This window comes from Parasteatoda tepidariorum, chromosome X1, assembly GCF_043381705.1.
Source record: "Parasteatoda tepidariorum isolate YZ-2023 chromosome X1, CAS_Ptep_4.0, whole genome shotgun sequence".
Taxonomy (NCBI): domain Eukaryota; kingdom Metazoa; phylum Arthropoda; class Arachnida; order Araneae; family Theridiidae; genus Parasteatoda; species Parasteatoda tepidariorum.
In genome coordinates, this window is record NC_092214.1 from 65930168 (window position 1) to 65952916 (window position 22749).

Sequence of the window (22749 nt, forward strand, 5' to 3'; positions counted from 1 at the left end):
AAATAAAAAAAGAGGAAAACGAAAGAAAATGTCCTTATGGGGTCATGTGACCCTTGCATCCCTACTTTGTTAGAGGCCAACACAGTCCAAAAGAGAAAATATAGACTTCCGTAAAAAAATTAACTAAAATTATTAAATAAAAAGCTTATTTTTAGGAAATATTTTTAGAAAAATGATTTTCATTTAAAAGTAATATGTAATCTTCTACTACTCAATGGAACACATTCTCTTTTTTTTTTTTTTTTTTTTTTTTTTTTTTTTTTTTTTTTTTTTTTTTTTTTTTTNACAGTAACATTTATAGTGAAGAAAGTAAGAAAATAAACGTCTAGAAGAAAACATGTGGAGGAAAAATATATCATGTGGTGTTCTAAAATAATTTTTTCCACAATACTAAAAATTAAATATTTAATTTTATAAAAATTGCTTTTAATGAAAAAAACGCAAGGTTAGAACGGCTCTTTGTCATGCATTCTAAAGTTTGCACTGAAAAGTTATTTTGAGAAAAGAGAAGAATAATTTTTACACCTCTGCATTACTCTTTAAATAGCCCAGTAATTGGATGTCAAAACTCTATTAATTAACTATGATTAAAGTAAGCAAAAAGTTACATCCTGTATTTCATCAAATTTTAATTCTAGATCATTAGATTGAGGTCAATTTACTTGATTTTTACTCTGCACGATCTGAACGAAAAACAATTTTCGTTAAAGTTCATTTCATAACAAACCTATCCGACATTGTGTGATATAAAATCGAGGCCCAATAAAAAAAAAAAGTCTAGGCCCTAGGCGGAATACAAAATTTGCCCTCACCACTTTTCTTTGAATTGAAAATCCGTTTCTAAGAAAAATATAAACCAAAGAAATATATAAATAATATATTAAAGATGAGAAATTGTCTGTTGTTGGACTATTTAATGAATTATTAAGAATTAATAGCAATTATTTAGTAAAATGCGTGTTGTTTTAATTTTGATAAAAGTTATCTACGTCATGTTTGCGAAAATTTTAATATTAGTAAAGATCTTAAATTATTTGTTTAGATAAAAAAATATACGAAATTTTTTTGTTAGAAAATTTAGTGGATTGTTAAGAATTAATAGCAATTACTATTTAGTAAAATTTTTACTGCTTTAATTTTGATAAAAGTTATCTACGTCATATTTGTGAAAATTTTAATATTAGTAAAGATCTTAAATTATTTGTTTGTTGTTAGACAATTTAATGGATGGTTAGTAATTAATCGAATTAAATTAGTGAAACTTAAATTATTTTCCTTTTGATGAAAGTTATTGACGTCATATTAGTTCAGGTCTTAACATTAGTAAAATTCTTAATACCCAGGCTTGTGTGCTCATTACAAAGCTTGGCTTATATGCCCTTTTAAAGAGATAGCACGAAATAGCAAAAGACATCACAAACATTTATCCTGGGACATGGCGGGATTTGAAACTGCTACCTCCTCGTTACAATAGATGCATCTTGTAATGGCTTCATTTCTATGTGTTCTTCATTTTGACAAGGGTTTATAATAAATTGTACTTTGTAATGAGCACACAAGCCTGTAAATGCATGAGTAACAATAAATAAATACTTTTAATAATAATATTTTTTATTGTTTTTTACATCAGTCTCTTCTTTTCGCCAAACGGTATATAAAATAGAAGTAGCAGATTTTATTTAAAGCGTAACCATAGATGTGTAACAGTAAATAAATAAATTTGGTTTTGATATGTATACAAAATCATGTGCTCAATGGCTCGTCTAATGGCTCGTCTCAGAATGGCTCGTCTCATGTCAAATTACGGAACAAGTAGCGCAAAAATAATAAAAACAACACAAAGATATTGAATCCGCAACCTCCACGCTTCTGAGCAATTGGCCGATTGGCACTAAGTGTATATTCTTGCTATCTTTCGCAAAATTGTGCCATCCGTTTTACAAGCTAAAAAGTTTTAAGCCGTCATTTGTACTTACAAAAAAAACACATATGTAAGTAAATAAATAAAGCCCATTGCCCTCATAAAAGATCGAGTCATCTAACTCCTATCAACCACTTAAATAAGCCGCCTTTTTAAATAAACCATTAGAAAGGAATTATTACCAATCTATTTGGTAAGAGGCATAAATACAAAAAGGTTATAACTACCAAATAAACGGTAAAATCAGTCAGTTCTGATGAACATTTTGGAAATTTATCGTAATGCTTTAAAGCATGGCAAAAAAAAAGCATTTTTTTGGTTAAATTTAATTTTCAGATTTGCTTTTTTACTAAATGTGTAGTAATGAGAACTATAATTTTGAAAACCAAAATTTCCGGTAAATTGTTACAGCAAACGGTAAAATTACTGAATGAATAGTTTAAATGCCTTGCATTTTGGTTTAGTTAAAAACGTCTCCAAAGTTTTAAAATAATTTTTTTTAATATTTAAGAAATTTGAATAAATGCCAAAAAACTGAAATTGTCTTTTCCATTGTTGTAAGATAGTATTTACAATGGTAATTTTGCGAGAAGCAGGAATTTCTTTTTTATATTTATTTGTTTGAACGAAAAGTATATTTATAAGATGAATATGAAATGTGTTCTTTAAATCTCAATATTGTAGCATGATTTAGGTTATTTTTTTCTATTTAGGTCCAACTCTCTATGCACTTTTCCTACAAAACCTGATGTATTTTCTATGTTTATACTTCTGGAAAAAAAACATAAAACCCTTAAGAAACTGCAAAAAATCTTAATATCATAAGAAATAGCCAGAGTGCCTTTTATTTCCGATACACAAATCTCTTCTTCCCAATTGTATACAATGTAGAAAATGCAGACTAAAAACGAAACGATCGTTAATCATTTCGCAACGACCTAAAATTTATTAACCTTATTGCACAAAATTATAACCTTTGTGGAAATAGGAAGTGAAAAAAAAGTATAAACCATATAGTGTTTGTAACCTTGAAATATAATCTATCTCATCTTAAAATAACTGAAACAAAAAATCAAAATGAGTTGAACAAAATAATACCGAACCGGTTCCTTCATACTTGTTAGTCGAAGTTCCAAGCAACAATTTCGATACAGAACAACTTTAAACATCGTCTAAGACGTCTACCATAAAGGTAAGTCATAATTAATAATTTATAGCATGTTTTCATAAAATATTTTTTACAAAATTAAATAAGATTGCTAACTTGAAATAATAAAGCTATTCGTTTTAGTTGTGTAACTATTAAATGTCTCCTGCCTATAGTTTAACATTTCACTTACAATTTAAGTTAAATGCTTGCTATAAAAGCCTGCATGTAAACAACTTAACCATTAAGTTCTTTGAACTCTCAATATTATATTGGTATAAAGCAATAATGAAGAAAAACACGAATTATTTTATGTAAAGTCTATTTAATGCTATATTTTCAGGTTACCTTTTCACTTGTTAGTGAATTACTATTATTATTTAAAATTTCTTCTTACAAAACCAGCTTATTAATAAAATGTCCCGAATTTTGTAAATATTTTATAAATATTTTGCGTAATGAAGTTTCTTAAAAATACACAAAATTAAGTTAACTTATCAATAAAATTGTTCACATTGATATTTTATACCAAATCTAGATTGTGATCAAATTAAAAGTAAAAATCTTTAAAATTAAAAATAAAAACCTTTAAAATTAAAAAAAAATTATTAAATTAAACTATCAAAAATTAATAAATAAAACTATAAAAGTTAAATAAAACTAGTATTTTTTTCTTAAATATTTTCCCTTACATTTTCGTGTTTCTCTCTCTATTTACATTAAAATTAATCGTGCAATACAATGCAAAAAAAATCTACGAATTTATTGTTATAAGCTAAGAAACATTCGATAGGTAAGATAAGATTCATTAGATCGATAGCACGAAACATACAGTTCTCAACAAAACTATAACCTCATCCGAAGTTTCTTTAATTAGTACAGTACTTATATTGATGTTTTCTTCTTAAGAATCTGATATTATACAGTTCTGAAGAATATTTCTTTTTCAAGGCAGAATAATTTATGACAAAACTAATGAAAATATAAAAAACGTCAAAAAATTGCAATCTTGAAATTATAACCTAACAGTCGATAAATTTATTTTAATTTTAAAAAAAAACTTTATAAGGAAAATCGTATCACTCTGGTTCTTACTCGAGAAACCAAAACATCCAAAACAATTTTTATTGGGACCATCTTTCCATTTTCCCAAATTGTGGCAACCCTCTACAATTTAGGGGGCAGAAATCCGAATCCGTAGAAAGAAAAAGTATGTTCATTCAGTAATATCGTCTGCACTAATTATTTAGCATATTTAAGGTCAACCCCTTGAACCATTAAAATTTAATCCTAGAACGTGATGATCCAACTAGATAAAAATTATTCAGAATGGACCATTTTCTCCCGCATTGTACATCCTCTTTAGTCTTAATCTCTTCTTGTAATTTAAGCTAATATGGGTCATAACAGCCATAATAATTAAAATGCCACTTCTTTCCATCACTGCAAATACAATAAATAATGCAGAGTGATTTTTAAAAAAATATCACTACAATAATAAAAAATTATTGTTGTGGAGGGCAAATATCGAATTTTCAGGCATATTTTTTACTATCTCGATTAAAATAATATTCAATAAAATTTGCATCCAGACGCTAATTCTTTCTCAATATCATCTCACTCTTCCCAATACTTATTCGTAGTGTAAGCCACGACACATCTGCTTACATGATTTCAATAACTTGCTGCCCCTATAATCAACTAAGCATTGAACGCTATTAAAAAAGCTTTAGTTTACATTCTAAATTTTAAATTTCTTTTATTCTTCATGACTTCTTAAATTACAATTAAGCTATCGTTTATAATAATTTTATCAAATTGTTCATAACAATTTTGATCCAGCAATAAGTTTTTTCTCAGTATTGTGCTGTCTATCTTGTGGAAGAAATAAAAACTTAAACAGTACTAAGAAGAAATATGATGTTTAAAAAAACAATAAAAAACAATATCACGGAACTGTGGAAACGATATCAACAGTGAGGAAACAATACCAAGGAACAGTTTGATCGAAAAAAATTTCTCATTCGAAAAAAATATGGTTGATTATTATATTGTCTCGAGCACTTCGGTTCTAAACTGTATGGGACGCAACGAACACAGAACGATCTTTTTTTCAATATAATTTAAGAAGAAAAAACTCAAATGAGTTTTTACTTTCAGCCAACTATTATTCTTGAAATAACAGTATATTTAAATAACATAATACAATAAATTTCTTCAACTTCGCTTGTTGGCAAAAACAATTTTAATTTCTTCTGAAAACTTATTTGCATCAGTTTGCATAAACAGAACTTTCAATTTGGTTATATATATGTATGTTTGGAGTTGCGTTAAAGAGTAATAAAATTATCAGAAGAAGGCAGAATCTCTAATAAAATTTCACCTTTATTATCATTTCAAAAGTCGAGTATAAATGACCTAGTTACTAATAATCGAAATGGATGTGATTAAAAATATATGCCTAAAAGTGGTTTACCTAGAAAAACAACGGAGATAGGAGACTGTATAATAAATTACAAATTAACGTAGAACATCAGGAAAACTGCAACTCAAATCAACACCTCCTACAAGAGATAAAACCTCTTCACAGATCAATTTAGTAGGTCAATGCAACGAACATAACCTGCGCAGTAGGGTTAATTACGAAAAATGTCGCACATTAATTACTATCTTTTCGTGTTCAAAAGTATCCATCCAAATTATTATTTTAATAAAATTCAAATAATTTTTAGCAAATATAACTTGAAAATTAATAATTCTATAAGAAACAATCAGTTTGCAACAAAACGAGACCAACGAGAAGAAATAATGTTTTAATATACAAAGTGTGTTTCGTCATTAAAAAATATGTAAATAAAAAAGCATCAAATTCCTACTGACATACATGATAGAGGCAATGTTATGGTTTGGGGTGCCTTTCAAATAGAGGACCCAAGCTATCAGTATTTTTGATGACATTGAGAATCGCTTTGTGATTGTGTATTAATCTTCTAGCGTATGCAACCCTAAGGCCATAAACTGGGTATTTCAGCAAGTGTTTCAACGATCCAAGACACTTCAAAGCTTGTAGGTAACAATATTGACGATTTACAGAGGTCAATCTCCAGACCTGAATACCATATTTCATTTGTGGAAATATCTAAACGACTTTTAAGAAGACATCAATATTTAAATAAAACCTATTATTCCAAGGTTTACAACCAGAATGAGATCAAATACAAGCTGCATATATCGATAACATTATTCATATTGATTACTGCGACTTTGTGCTGTTGTGATTGCTGCAAAAAACAAGCATTGGAAGCTGTATTACAACATTATTCAGCTTACTCATAAGAAGCAAATGGTTCAAATGTGAAACTTATGTCTTAATATAAAATCATGTTAGCTAACATTACTGTCTATTAGGCTAATTACCCCTAATTTCACCAATAATTACAAATATCGAAATTTAACCTTTTTAGTTTTTCTTTTTATCACAAAAACATGTGCATAATTTTAGCTTTCTAACTTCAGAAGAAGAGAAAAAATTTGTGATAAGTGAGTGAATGAATGAGAGTTTTGCCTTTCATATAAAGTAAAACTTCGTTTATTTCACTTTAAAGCTGAATATTTGTTTGTGTGAAACTATTTTAACCTTTCATTAATTCATTTTATGAAAAAGTTTATTATTATTATTATTATTATTATTAGAAGGAATTTTCGGGCTGTTTTTGGCGAAATAATGAACTTAAAAAAAATTTCATCATTCTTATAAGAATAGATATATCAAAAAACCCTGAAGTTACTTCTGAAGTTATTCACATGTGTAGTTGAAAGGTATTTAATTTCTCACCCTTGCTTAAAAATAGCAAGTTATTACAAGTTACCTCATACTCTTTAAATAAAAGATTCCTCGAAGAAAAGTTACACAGCCATCAATTTGTTTTGGATCGCTTTTAAAAAAATTAATCTCCACAAATCACAAAATGTATAAAGGAGATTTTTCTGAAATTTGATTCATTTATTTGTAGAGCTAAAAATTTTTTTAAATAAGCTTTTCTTTTATTGCCGCTAGAGTTTACACCCCTTAGAAAAGACGAACTCCGAACAGGTTACCATAAGCGAGAAATCCTACTCCTCAGAAGTCCGAAAGTAGTGACATCTTTCATTAAACACCCTCACTGCAGTTTAGTAACCCGGATTTAGTGGCACATTTCGTATTCTCACCCCACTGCGCTGTTTATGTTCGTTACATCGGACTACTACATTGATACGTGCAGATGCCTTCTCTCTTCAAGGAGGATGTTTCCAGAGTGCTCTAACCCATTAATAGATAGTTTCTCCTTTTAGCTATAGCTTATTAAATTTTAAAGTTTCATGACAAGATCTAACCTAGTTTAGCAATGTATTTTTAATGTATGCATTATTTTATCATATTTTCTATTAATATTTAATATCACATAAAAATATTGTAAAAGTCCCTATCATTCAGTTGTTACTTTATTCAATTTTGTTAACAGTAGCTTATGAAATTCCACCCCGCACACCTCATTTAGTAAAAATAATAATTTAAAATAGCTTTTAGTTTAAAAACAAGTTACAATACAGGCTATAGAACCGATTTAAATAGAAACTTACTTAATTTTACACATGAAAATCAGACTTCTTTCGGGAACACTTTTTTAAAACAATTTTTTCTGGTGCTTCTAAAAAGGAAAAAAAAACAATAATTTTTCTTCATTTATATTTTTTTTTATTAATTTTCTTAACTTTTCTATTAACTTATTTATTTTATTACGTGTCAATTATTTACATTATTCTTACGAATGAGTCAGAAAATTAAAAGCTGATGCTAATTTTGTCAAAACAAATGATAAATTTTCTAATTTCGAAACCTGAAACTTTGTTTATTAAATATAATGCCCATAATGAGATGAATCGGTAGTGGTGAATATCGTAAAACATGTTCGTACTTTGAATCAACTGAATTCGAAAACAGATTTCCATAACAAAGACCAAGTGACGTCAAATGACTTCTTTAAGCATTGAAGCCACAAGAAAACCTTGATTTTGAAACTGTTTCATATGGTTTTTCCATCTAAAATAATTATTTTATAAATATATTTCTCGTATATTTTCCTCTTATTTCATCGCCTTCAGCTATATTTCTAGCAGATACTTTTTTTTCTATATTTATTCGCTAATTCTAAATAATGATGTTTACACTTAACGAATATTAAATTGTTCCCATTTCAATGATTTTAACCAAATTTTAATGTTTTTATTAAAACCCTTGTTGTTTTGTATCGATATGTACAGTTGTGACGACAAGGTTTCCTCGTACTCCTTTCGACGATGAAATTAATTTAAATTTACATATCTTTTTTTTCCTATTTTTTAGCGAATAATATACAAAAAGGAAACACATAAACCTGCTAGTTTTTCTCGGTGGAAGGGATTTCGTTCCCTGACATTTTAATTATCGTTTCACAACATTAAAATTGATCAGAAACTCGAAGTTAATAAAGACTTTATTATTCTCAGAAGTTTAGGAATAATCTGCTTTCCGGAAACATTGTTATCTGGAAAATTGTGAGATAGAAAAAAATGAGATTTTCGGAACGAGTTACGTTTCAGTCAGACTTAATTGTTTTATAAAATTAATTTGTAGGTGACAATTTAAGGTGAAAACAGTTTCTTGGCTGAAAATCGGACAACGCCCTTATAAAATTCAAAAACTGCTATTGATAATCAAATTTTGAAGAGCTTGGAGCAATATAGTGATATGCTAATTTTATTCCAAAGATAAAATTTTACATCGGTTAGCATAGTTTTCAAACATAGTTACTTTTTTACGTAAATAATCGTTCATGTAATTCGTAACACCTGTTGAAATGAAATTTCACTCAGACAGAATGAAAATTGTTCATGAAACAATGAAAATTGTTACAAATAAAGAAATAAACAGTCGAAGATTCTAGTTGCGTAGGGAAACAATAAAATAGTTTTGGGAAAAAAAAAAAAAAACACTATGCAAAGGTTGCTTTATAAAGAAATATGAGGTTTACAGCATAAGAAGCAGATTTACATCGCTATGCACTATGCACGCCCTTTGACGCAGAAGGGACACCGGTGTCCTTTATATGTAAATATATATTTTTGCTGTCGCACTAATTACAAGCAAAAATATATTTTGGTATTTTTTAATTATAAAAAACAGACTAATAGTTACTAAAAAAGTCTGTTAGATTATCGAAATTATATTTGTGCTAAAATTTAAAATAAAATAAATAAAAATAATTTTACATTTATATTTGAAAGTATATCAATAATTGATTTTGTACATTAAAAAAATTTCAATAATGAAAGCTGTTTCTCCTAAATCTAAATAACTGCAAATGAGCAGAAATTCGAAAAATTGCTGTCTGGAAAAAAAACTGTGTTTAGAAGATTTTACCTTATTCCGATTAACGGGTAGATAGATTAACCGGTATTTCATAACCATAAATTAGCAAAATACAAAATATAATAATTTACACTTATTTTAAACTAAATTAATACAAAATAACGAAAAAAGTACGAAAAATATGTTCAATAAATATTCTGCGTCAAAGGGTTAAGCTACAAAATCAAACACAAAATCATGATTTCTTTGAATTAAACACACCTACACTCTCAAATCAACGGGAACCTCAATCGCAAAAACCACGGTAATCATTTGTAACACATTGGACAAACAATAAGATTTATCTGCAGATCCTATTATATAATTGTATATTTACTATTTTTCTTTCGTTTTTTTTTTATTTATTATTGTTATTATTAATATGCATAAAACTGAGGTGTCCGCTGCCTTGCCACACTAATTCTGCTTACCAGCCCTGGAACCATATAACCGAGTAAATTTGCTGCAACCTGATAATTTGTTAAATGGAACTATGGTTCTGTTCAAATTGAACAATAGTATTGCGTAATGAAGTTTAGGAAGTGCGACCAAAAGGTTGCAACAAATTTAAATCATGGGAAAACCGGGTTCCTAAGCTTTTTTTTTTCTTTTTTTTTTTAACGAGAATAAAATTGCTTGCATTTTTAACTGAACGGTTTAAACGCCCTTTCCAAAAATAAAAATCATTTGTGGTAAAAAGAAAAAAACTATATTTCATATAAACATTTTGCTAGTATACTAAAACCCAGTTTTGGTTTGTTTTAACATAGTTCCTGGTTGCATAACACCGGGTATTCATAGGAATGATGAAAAGCGCTCTTTTCCAACTGAAATATTTATTAACGACTTTGATAATAAGAAAATATGATTCGATTCTACGTGTTACAGTATGCATAGTCTATCTTTGTATTTTAATAAAGAATTTGTTAATACATACCGAGTTGTTTTCATATTGTTCATAAACTAAAAATTTTGCTATAGAAGGGTTTGTTTTTCAAGCACTACCTTGATAAATTAGTGAAAATTATAAAACGATTTTTAAAGCGTTATTTACAGAATCGTTTGTTATTAAAAATGTTTGGTTTTTCTTTCCCTTACTTTAAATAATTCTTTTCGTCCATTTTTTCCTTTCTCTGAATAATTATTTTTATTAACTTTTTAGATTATCGGATATTTTTTGTTTTTATCTGAACTTTAGTTTTTAAATTTTTTCAACATTTCGCTCAGGCCTATAAAAGTGTTAATCACGTGATTTCGGTATAGTTTTTTGGACTAAGAAATTTTTAAAATACTTAAGATGCCCAGAAAGTAATGTTTTATTAAAAGCTGTTTAATGGTGTGCCTTACGTTATTATTTTTTGTTCGCTTTTCATGACATCCGACGCAATTTTTGTAACGTCTAAATGATCTACCTTTGTTTTCATTCTCAGTAAACTATCGTGAGATCAATTAAAAAATATGTGCAGCATGGTGTAACTTGTGCCTAATTTTTTAACCATATACTCGCCTCTGCGAGGAATTTTTTTTTTTTTTTTTTAGGTATTGCGATTTTGTGTCCTAAGATTTTGGTGATCTGCCTTTATTGGAATTAGACATTTTGAGATATCCAGAAACTAATAACGATCAAATCAATTGTGTACAAATAGTGTCACTTGTATCCAAATTTATAAAGTTCTTTTTTTTTTCAGTACTTTTGTGCATTTCGTCCCATTTTTCATTACGTGAATAGCAACCAAGCAATTCTTAAAACAAACACAAAAGTTCGAGTGCTTCATGAATTCATATATTACAATGCTGGCCCTTTATCAACATTTTTAATTTACACAACAGGTTTTCAACAAGTCTGAAAGAAATTTTTCAAGTCGAAAAAACCAGTTACCCGNGAATGAAAACGCTTTATAATTGCATGCAATTTTAATTGTAGTTGTAGTTAATTTACGTCGCACTAGAGCTGCACAATGGGCTATTGGCGACGGCCTGGGAAACATCCCCGAGGATGATCCGAAGACATGCCATCACAATTTTGTTTCTCTGCAGAGAGGATGACACACCTGATTCGGTAGCCCACTACCTGCACGCGATGTGAAACACTTTAGGTAGAACAGTTTAACGAGGACCAATACCGCACACCCTCGATCCCTAAGCAGACTGAACCAAGTGGTCACTCACTCGCACACTGACCGCAGCCAGTGATGCTTGACTTCGATGATCTGCTGGAAACCGTGTCTTAATGATCAGTCCACTGCGGGACCTTAATAGAACGGAAAGCCTAGTTTTTGAAGGCAATAATTTAAAAGTTGCGAAATCAGATGAAAAAAATGTATTTTATCTAGATAAACATACCTTGTTTCCCAACCAATAGCGTAATCAGACAGGTCAAAAAAGTCTTGTCCACTACCGAAATAAAAAAAATTAAACAAATAGTAGTAGTACATTATTTACTTTGCACTAGTTCTGCACAAAAGGCAAGACCTGCCATCACAATATTGATTCTTTGCAGAGAGGATGGCTGCGTTTTCGTAGCCCAACGACCTACGCGAGAAGTCTAGCCCTTTACAGAAGAGCAGTTTAACGAGGACTAATACCGCGCACCCGAAGTGCCTTTGCGGACTGATTAAAGAGGTCACCCACCCGCTCACTGACTGCTGCTTGACTTCAGTGTTCTACTGGGAACAATGTCTGCTGTGAGATGAAAAAAGAAATAAATTGCATCAAAAAAGACATTTTTAAAGTTTTTATTAGTAAAAGTCAACTCAAAAATAGACATTCAATTTCATATAAAATTTTTTTAACTTTTTTAAAAAAAATTGCTGTGACTTGTTAAATTGATATAATACCACACGAAAGCAATTTTAAAATATTAGGAACTTTTAACGAATTAAAAAATGTCAATTGTTGTGTTACTAATGTGCTAAGTATGAATAAATAAAAGGCCACATTTTAAAAAATAAAATTTATTTTGAAAATTTTAAACATTTAGGGTCTTTAGACACTTTGCTTAGAGCAAATTTCAACTGGAACAGCCTGCATCCCTGCCTGAGACCATTCTTACTTACTTTTTAATGATTTCCATAACATCCTTTGGTTTCCTCACAGCAACTATAAAAAAAAAATACATTAACATATTCAGTTAAAAATAATCACAAATGTTTTCATAGCATTCTCGAACAATTTAAAATTTATGCATTTTAATGAGTCAAAATAATGTTTCAATATTAAAATATTTAATAATACGGGCATTCATTGAAACCAGTGATGGATAGGAAAAAAAGAACAAAAATGACATTGTCCTTTTTTTTTTTACAGAATTAGCAATATGGTTACTTTTTGGCACCAATTGCCATAAAACCATTTCTGCCAATGATGTTTAAATGTTACAATGAGCTTTTGGTTTGCAAGCTTTGCTTCCACAGCATATCAATGAAAAACCATCCCTTCTTAATGGAAGTATTTAGTTTGCCAGTCTTCCAGTTGAGTTTTCAAGTGTGCTAGAAAGTTATTTTTATATTGTACTAAGCTACATCTTTCAGACCATCAAGCTGAACCCATTCATGCTTAACATCCTTCCATTCTTTTTTACAAAAAAAAATTAAAAAATGGTAGCATATGTGTTTTATTATTACTTATTTTGCTGAAATTAAATAGTTCTATCTACGATAGTATAATTATAATATGAATAAATATAATTAGATCTGACAACATATTCCTAGCTTTTCAAAAAATAAAGTGATATGCAACAAAAAGAAATGTCCTCTTAGAAGAAAAAGAAAGTAGTGCCACTGTTTGCATCTTGGTGTTTTTCATATATATATATATTTGTGTGGCTGGGCATTACCAAGTTTAAACCTTCTTGGAAAATGGATTTGCGGTAGTGGAAGAAATCTAAAAAAATAATAAGTTCCAATAGAAATAATTTTAATATGTAACAGATCAATGCATTGTTGACAATATAGACATAAAAATAGAAAACTCTCAGGTAGAAGAAATGCGATTTTTCTTTTTTTCAATTTCGAATTGGAAAATTTAAAAAATAAATGTAATTTAAAATAAAACTATTTGAACAATTAGAATGGAAGTAAGGCTAAAATTTTCCAATTATCAGTAATATTTAATCATAACCAGCAAAACTTACTAGAAAACTGTTAAATACATAATTTTGGCTCCAATTAAGAAGACTTTGCATCCCCAGCACAAGTTCTGAATTATCAGATTATCTCGCATCAATTTGTGTGTGCTATTACACATTTCTCACTAACTGCAACCCCAAAACTGTATCACTGAACAATATTCTTCAAGTATAATCTTATTAATTAGTTTATTAACTCATATTTTTAATTATCCAATAAATAAGAATATTTAAGAGAGACAAGGTTTAGTAAAAAGAGCAATTATCTTGATATTTTTCTTCTTTATTTTATGTGTAAAATTTTAATACGAATAAAATTCTATAAAATTATGAAAAACAGCATTGTAGTGTTACTGTTAATCTTAACATTCAGTAACTTTATATCTACATATCAAATACTTAGACGCACCTTGCTTTGTCAATAATACTTCAAAAGACAGTCCTTTGATATTTGTTTTTCTCCTTCATCTTGTTCAATATGATACAACCCACTAATATCATATTAACCTTTACAAAAACTAATTATAAAATTGTTTGTGGTTAAATATCACTAATGACTGGAGTATCAAAATGGAACACATTTTATATTACAGAACGTTTTCTTCTAAAAAAATAAAAAATCGGAAAAAATAAAACCAGAAATAAAGAATTCGTGAAAAAATAAGTGCATTGGAACATTGCTTCTAAAATTCTTTGTTCAGTACAAATTTGCAAAGCAGGACTCATAGGCAATAATTGATTTCCAATCTAATTTTCACCTATTTAGGAAAATAATACTTTTCTCTAAAAAACTTTAAAAGATCCTTATTTTTAATGAAACCTAAAGACAATTACACCAGATCAATAGAAGAAACCATTACTACATTTTCGAACCCACCTTTTCTATTCCCTCCATCCTAATTGATTCTAGAAATGAATGAATTTGTCAGGGGTTAAAACAATATTTTCCTGGCAACCTAAATGAGATCTTGACCTTCACACCATTCAAGATATTTAACCTATAAAAAAAATACAAATTTAAAAGTGAAATTATATTAAATTATAAATAAAAAAAAAACAATATTCAGGTAATATTTCCATCATTATATACAGTGAAACCTCACCTTACGGATATTATTATTAAAAAGATGCCTCTCATTTTAGACAAATTTTTAATTCCCTATTAATCATTTAAGAATAAACTATTATGTACCATCTCCACAAAGCAGACACTCCCATAAACGGATGCGGACAGTCATTTATGCTCCAAAAATTATATTTTCTATCTCTTCAAACCGGACACTAATTTTTCACAATTTGAAGGGAAAAAATTTTTTTTGCTTTGATTTCCAACAAAAACAAAATATACAAGTCTCCACAATTTTTAAAGAATGTAAATTTTTTTGCCCTATCTATAACTAAAAATATTAATCTGTTGACTACTAAAGAATAAATCTTTCTCCTTTCATCTTTCTTTATCTTTGCAAAGAAAGAGAACATGATACTATGCACCTGAAATATTTTGGTTAGTGGTATCAGGACAACACAAGTTTTAAGAGATTCCACAAGCTGAATTGATGCATTAAATGCTTTAAATTCCCATTCCTCACTGAAAATCCCTTTCTCTCAAATCCACTCCTGCATTTAGCACAGCTGGGTTTTAAAAATAAAAATCTACTCATTATGTTCATATAAATCATAGTATTATAGTATTTCATAGTATTATTGGTTAAAAAAGAAACATTTTGAAGAACTTTTAGAATTGTCATCTGAGGTAATTAATAAATTATGATTCGGCTTATGAAGTAGGAATTACAATGATTTGTAAGAACAATAAAGAAATTTCATTGAATTACATTTACACAAACAGAACAAAAGTGTAAATTCAGGTACAGCCATGGAACTTAAATGTTTTGATTAAAAGTTATAATTATAGCTGCAGATTTCAAAGATAAACTGAAATATTTGCGAGAGTCATATAAAACTAAAACAGAATGCATATCATACATTTTCTAGACGATCATCCAGATTTAGCTATATGTGAGTCTATAAATAAATGAAATTGCAATAGATGGAAAAATCTAAAAATGTATTTTAAAACCATATTTATGCTTGTGATGCTGAATTTGTGCTAGAGAGACAATCAACTTGGAAGCTGATTAAACTATTCAACTAATGAAGAACTAGTGAAAAAGCTTTTTTATTTCATAGAAACATTTGATGTCATTAGTTTAGTATGTATCAATAGCCAATTTAATGTGAAGAAATATTGTGAATTAATTATATTCAACTATGATTGTAATAGTATTCTCAATTTTGGTGGAGAAAGGACACCAAGGGAATTCAATTATTAAAAATAAAAAATATAATACTAAAGATAAACATTGGAAATAAGACAAACAATCGGCAAGTGTGTAACAAGCAAGCATGTACTTCGAGAAAAGAATGAAAGAAAATTATCTAACTTGAAATTTAAAGACATACTTTTGTAGAATATTAAATATTTTATTTACTTTAAAAAAGCTGTATGGAAGCTTCAAGTTTTGATTGTTGTATCATACAATAAGAGACATGTTGAATTTATTAATGGATTTTGCTCTGGAGAAATGATGAAAATTTCACTGGATGTTTATCATTAAGATGAGGGATTCTGCAATAAAGAATATACCAATAATTATTTGATAAGAATGAAATTCATCATATCAAATTTATAGACTATGACCAAAATCTATAAAACAAATGCCATTGCGGGGAAGGGGTACATTTTCAACTTTTTTTTAAAATAACCTCATAGAACAAAACACTTTTTTTCAATTGTTTATCCAGCAAAGGTGTTTTAACAAAGTATAAAAAGAAATATTTTAAAACATCCCAAATCACATAACATAAATCCAATTTTTTGCCTATTTAGGTGAATTCCAGCAAAACTATTTACAGAAAAACTTTAGTTGGCTTTCTTAAAGAATAGATTTTAAGGATGAAAACAGCTTAAAGTTTATAACTTTAGTATTATTAGTGATAAAGATATGAAGGATAAAAAATGGCTGTCACAATGGGTGTTTAAAAGGGGTGGGGAGGAAGCATATGGGAAAGGAGCAGAGACTTACTGTACTTATAAGTTCAAGCAACTGATAAAAATTGAGCTTGCCCCTAATTTGTTTCAACATATGTTCATTTTTTGCTTCTGTTTTTTTTTACTTACCCAAATAATATTCAGAAAGTTTCTTACAGCTCAAAAAAAAGAAACCAAACATAATTATGTGGAAAAATTTATAACTAAAGATACAATGACATTTCATCTACCTCTCAACATAAAAACCACCGGAATTGTAACATTTGTATAGTATGGGATAAGTTTTTGCTGTCTAGTTTTAAAGAAGTCTGCTTCCTAGGAATAGAGCCAGGGTGTTACAACTTTCTTCACATTGATGAGAAATGGGTATCTCACTTCAGGCCTAGAATCCTAGCAACAGTCAATGTAATGGAATAACAGACTAAATTTAGGTAGACTCTATCCCCATGGAATTTAACAAGCATGGTCTTTTGGAAAAGGAAAGAAATTCTGCTCATTAACTTCTTGCAGCACTAATTGTTACTACATCACAATAGAGAACTTGTGATAAACCAATTAGAATACGAAAAATGGAATGCTCAGTGCTGGTATTATGTTGTTCCATAGGCGACTTGCAAAAGGAAAATTTCACAAAAAATCTGTAGTGGAAAAGTCAGTGGAAAGTGTTTGACCCTGCACTTCAGAATCTTGATCTTGCTCTACCTGATTTTTTGCCAGAAGAAATTCCTTTCTTGGCATCAAGCCTCCACAGACAAAAACATTCAGCACACTGACTTCCTATCAAGCGTGCAGACTTCTATAATAATAGACCAACAATATGACCAAGGTTAGAATTTTGATGGTTTTTATGTTAAGAAAAAGCTAATATATCTTTTGCAATAAATTCTTTTTGATAATTTTTTTCTTTTCCTTTTTATCGGTTATAGAAAATTAACTTTCCTGTTACACTTTGTATATTTTTTATTGTAGACAATGTAGACTGTGTCTATCTACAAAGTTAATTTTTTTCCCTCATATAAAATCTATACATTGCATTATAATCAACTCATTTCAATATCATGACATTGGAACTAGTTCAGGACATGGGAAAATAATTCCATAGCTCTCTGGAAATAGAGTTCTCAGTGTTCTCTTATTAACTAAGATTGACTTTATATGTACCTTCATTGTTTGATAAAATTAAAAATTTGCAATGAGTAAAATTACACGTTTTCAGCCCTTTCACTTCGAATAAAATAAAAAATAGTTAAGCCTTCTTAGTTTTAAAGTTATACTTAAAACAAATTCGAATTAAGTAAAGAAAAAAACGAAATTAAAACACATAATACATGTTTTTTAGTTTTTTAAACAGTTTATTGCTATCTAACAAAGTTCACAGGCTTCCAAGTTGAAGCATATTATCACTGGGCTACCCAGACTGATAAACCGCAGTGTGTGTGTAATTCGTTTAACTTATATGAAACGCGCCAAAAACATTTGAAATAGTTAAAAATTATAGCCTATTTAACAAAGTTATAATCAGAATTGATCACAGGATTAAATAAACAAAAATTGCTTGCCACTTACATATTTAGTATAAAAATTTAACTGTTTTTTCCTTTAAATTTGGAGAAATCCTTTTGAAGTTGATACCCACTTAAAAAATTGTTTTAGGATTAATAGGAATCTTATTATAAAAACAAAGGCTATGGCGAGAACTAAGGTGCTACAAGTAACAAAGCTACTGCAGTCACAACTTTTTTTTAGTTTATAGATTAATGCTCTACTTTTTTAAAGTTTAGTTTGTGGCGATTCCCTTATTTTAGAAACAAAACAAGATTTAATATCAACTAATTTTTCAAATCTGGTATAGCTTTTTTGTGAGTCTATCAGTAGATGTAATGAGAATTACCCTGATGAACTTCACTTAGTTTTTTTCAGTTAAGTTTTAAAGCACTTAACAAAGTCACAAATATTTAATTTCATAGCATGTCTTCAAATTTAATATTCTCTATCAAGAAAGCTATAAGAAGTTGGGGGAAAAATTGTAAAAAATAAATTTTTTATTCTAAACAAAGTTTTTAATTCAATAACCAACTTTTTTTAATTTTAAACATGATTACAAATTACATCCTCCAACAAAATTCATGTCTTAAATGTAGTTAAGTAGTTACTACATTTTGCAGTTTTTAATCATTGCATTTAATAAAAATGACTGTAATTAACTACTTTTGTAAAGTAGTTGCAGGTAATGACAAAAAAATAAAGTTTTTTAATCTAAAACTCTATTTTTATTTAAAGTTGCATTATGAATCCTTATAATTAATAGTTTACCTTATATTAAAGAAAAGAAAAAAAAGCAATACTGCAGATTAATATTGTGGCTTTTTTTTTAGACAAAGATAAAAATGTCAAATTCAACAATTATAAATATTTTAATTGAAAATATCTAATGTTTCTTGGGGGAAAGTTATCTTTTTTTTTAAATTGTTGGGTTTTTTTAGTGAAAGTATTTCTCAGAATTTTTCCAAATTATCATAAAAAATTTAAAAACTTTCACATTTCTCTAAAAATTAAACAAAAAAATATCGTAAAATATTAATTGGTTACTTAAATAAGAAAATTTTGTTAAAATAATTCTCTGTCGGTTAGAAGAAAGTAGAATTTCTCTTCTGTCTGACGAAGATCTTTAAAACTCATCTTCTGTTTTGTTTTTTTTCAATCAAATAACTTTACTACTATATTTCTTTTATTAAAAAAAACAGAAAAGTTATTGACTATCGGTCGCTACCTGATAATAAAAAAAACATAATTATACTTACAAAAAAATATATTTTTTTAATCATATCAATTTATAATAAAATACATTTATTTTTGTAAATATTCTACTGTAAAATTAATAAAGTTCATTTATCTTTCCTTTCAGGTTTCCAAAATGAAAAGTTTCGTAATATATGTAGCATTGAGTTTAGCAATAGCAACTGCTAATGGAAGAGTAAAATATTCTAGAGAGGAAGATGATTTACAAGAGATTGTACAAGCTGGAAATGAACTTGGTTTTAAAATTATCAAAACTTTATCTCAAGAACAAGGAAATACATTTTTTTCACCTATTAGTATATCTATGTTAATGGGATTAGTTTATTCTGGCTCAAAAAATGCTACAGCTACTGAAATTCAGAGAGCCCTAAACTATCCACCTGAAGTGGCAGAACGCTTCAAAATCTTATTGGATATAATTCAAATTTCAAAAGAAAAACCAGTAAAAACATTTCAACCTTATCAACTGGAAATGGCAAACGCCATGCTTGTAGATAAATCATTCAATATTTTATCTTCATACAAAGAACAAAGTAGAACATATTTTGATGCTGCTGTTGAAAGTGTAAGTTTTTCATTACATCCTGAAGCAGCAGTTGAATCTGTAAATGGTTGGGTCGCGTGGAAAACCAGGAATAAGATTCCAAAATTATTGGACAAACCCCTGGAACCTTTAACTAAATTATTTCTTATGAATGTTGTGTATTTTAAAGGAACATGGAAATTAAAATTCGATCAGAGATTAACAACCCCAGATACATTTTACAATGATGGCCGTATTCCAAAAACTGTTGCTATGATGAGGCAAAAAAGAAAGTTACGTTATGGATTCAATAGCAAAATACAAGGAGAAGCTTTGGAGTTGCCTTATTCTGGAGATCGTATATATATGCTCCTACTTTTGCCAGAGAAAAGAGATGGCTTAGCAGATATGGAAAAATTACTTTCAGAAGAAGTTATAACAAATATTTCTTCTAATCTTCGAAGCTTACCAATTCAAGTGACTCTTCCTAGGTTTAGTTACACAGCAGAATATAATCTTATACCGATTCTAAAAAATCTTGGTATTCAAACACTTTTTAATGCTTCATCTGTTGACCTTGGAGGCATAAGCTCAACAGAATCTCTTTATGTTTCCAAAGTACTTCATAAATGTGCAATTCAAGTGGATGAAGAAGGTGGTGAAGCAACTGTGGTTACCGGTGTATCAGCAGGAGTTCGAACTGGAGGCCCACTAGTGCCTCTTTTTACAGCAGATCATCCATTTTTATTTTTTATACGAGATCGCTTCCTAAATTTGACACTTTTTATAGGTAGAGTAACACATTTATAGAACTTTAATTCATATAAACGCTCCATTAGTCTACATATCATTTCATTAAACTGATAATATAAAATACCTGGAAAGCATATTAAATGGGCCTTTAAAGTAAAGGAGTAAATAAAAAATGAGTATCTCAGAACTGTTTAAAGTTCATGATGAAATGTAAAGTTTAAATATCCAGCACTTCAATTTCTAAATGTTGAATCTTAATTTAAAAAATATAAATAAGCAAAGAAAAATAAACAATTGAAATCTTGTGATATAAAAAAAATGAGACATCAGAATGCAATTTATTGCAGAATGAATTTAGAGTAGCTTGATTGATGTAGTATTGATTAAAAAAAACATCATTAATTATTAAAATATAACAAAATTATAGACAATTTTGACTGAAAATCAGGGTTATCAACTTTCATAGTGGAAAAAACACAGAAAAAACAGCTCTGGAAGAAATAGGTTTCTTCCAACCTAAATTATATATGTGGAAAAAAACTGCAATAATAAATAAAATTTTAAACAGTTTTTAAATGCAATCCAGTTTAAATAATATTATTTCAAGGCATTTAATTAATTATTTTTAAGTAAGTGAAAATAATAAAGCAAAAATTGAAAAGAAAAATAAATTTAATTAATTTATTAAGAAATTAAAACAACTGTAATTTCCTCCACTGTTTTACATAAAAGTATAATATTTAAAAATTGCATAAAGAACTTTTAAAATGCTGTCATCAAATTATGTATTATTGTATTAGACTATAAATCGCACACTGTATTCATAATTATTAACAGCATACTAAGTATAATAACTAAATGCTGGTAAGTATGAATATGTAAAATAATTGTTACATAGTATGCTAAAGGAAAGGTATTTATAATTAAATATTTTTAATAAAATTGTATTTTTTATGCCTCGTCATAAAATTATAAATCAATCATGATATATAACAGAAACTTAAGAATTTGTAACTTAATTTTTGTTCACAAATTTCTGAATTTTTCTAGTCAAATCAAGAATTTTTAAACTTTAAGAAATTTGATTAAGAGGTAAGCAACTTTATATTTTTTGTATTATTTGAGCTAAAATGATGTCCACAAATTTGCTTTAAAGATAATAATTTATCTAAAAATTATTTATTTCAAACAGTAAAAACTTGCAAGTTTTAAAACATAAATGTTGTAGCTAAGGTTTTTTTCACATTTTAATAGCTTTAAAGTATTTTCTTCAGATTTACTAAGATTACTAATTTAGGAAGAAAACTAGTTTGCATTTTACTTTTAAATAAATTAGGGTTTTTTTTAAAGAAAATTTATTGGAAACAAAATTAATATTTAAAATTAATTAAAAAAATACATATACCTTAAAAATTTGCAATAAAAACTTAACAAATTAAATAAACTTTAACAAAGTAATAATTTTTTAATGAATATTTTACAAAATAATATTTTTTCTTAAATACTTCCGATCTTTAAATAAAATATTCAATAAACTGAAAATTATATAAGTACTCATTATTAATCTAGATACAAGTGTATATATTTATTTAGATATACGTGAATACATTTATTTAGGAAAATATAGGAATTATTTAGGAACATATTTATTTAGATAATATAAATCAAAATTCACAATAAATTAATGTAACAAGTTATATAAATTTTAAAATTAAATAAAAAAATTTTAAAAAGGCATGAAAATAGTTATTTTTTTAAAAAAATTAAATTTATTTTTTTTGTACAATATTAAATTTAATTTTTCTTAAATTTGTACAGTTTTTTTTAATAGCAATCATTACAGAATTGTATTGGTCAATTTTAGTTTATGCCATTTCCTCTAGTTTCTTCCATTTCTACAAATTTCTTCACTCTCTTCCACTGCTCTGGAAGAAATAGATTTCTTCGAGAAAAAATGTCAACCCCGCTGAAAATATTGAAATATGCAGCGAAATGTTAAAA

At 27.9% G+C, this 22749-nt stretch overlaps 1 protein-coding gene and 1 long non-coding RNA gene across 4 annotated transcripts in view; one reads left to right on the forward strand and one right to left on the reverse strand.

The window, feature by feature from the left end:
* Positions 1 to 3008: 3008 nt before the first annotated feature.
* LOC107437117 (intracellular coagulation inhibitor 1) lies at positions 3009 to 21708 on the forward strand. Its single transcript, XM_016049018.4, has 2 exons — positions 3009 to 3113; positions 19579 to 21708. The coding sequence occupies exon 2, from the start codon at positions 19588 to 19590 to the stop codon at positions 20803 to 20805; it is 1218 nt and encodes a 405-aa protein (XP_015904504.1). The 5' UTR covers positions 3009 to 3113; positions 19579 to 19587; the 3' UTR covers positions 20806 to 21708.
* Positions 12434 to 22749, reverse strand: part of LOC139426970 (uncharacterized) — a 31061-nt gene continuing 20745 nt past the window's right edge. For all 3 annotated transcript variants that reach the window (XR_011638117.1, XR_011638118.1, XR_011638119.1), the window contains 3 exons: positions 16114 to 16250; positions 14499 to 14619; positions 12434 to 12594 (listed from right to left, as the gene is read on the reverse strand). This is a non-coding gene — a long non-coding RNA (uncharacterized lncRNA). The remainder of the gene's footprint in view (positions 12595 to 14498; positions 14620 to 16113; positions 16251 to 22749) is intronic.

What these genes read in the sequence shown, in the direction of transcription:
- LOC107437117 (XM_016049018.4), top strand. Translation starts at nt 19,588, where the DNA reads ATGAAAAGTTTCGTAATATATGTAGCATTGAGTTTAGCAATAGCAACT.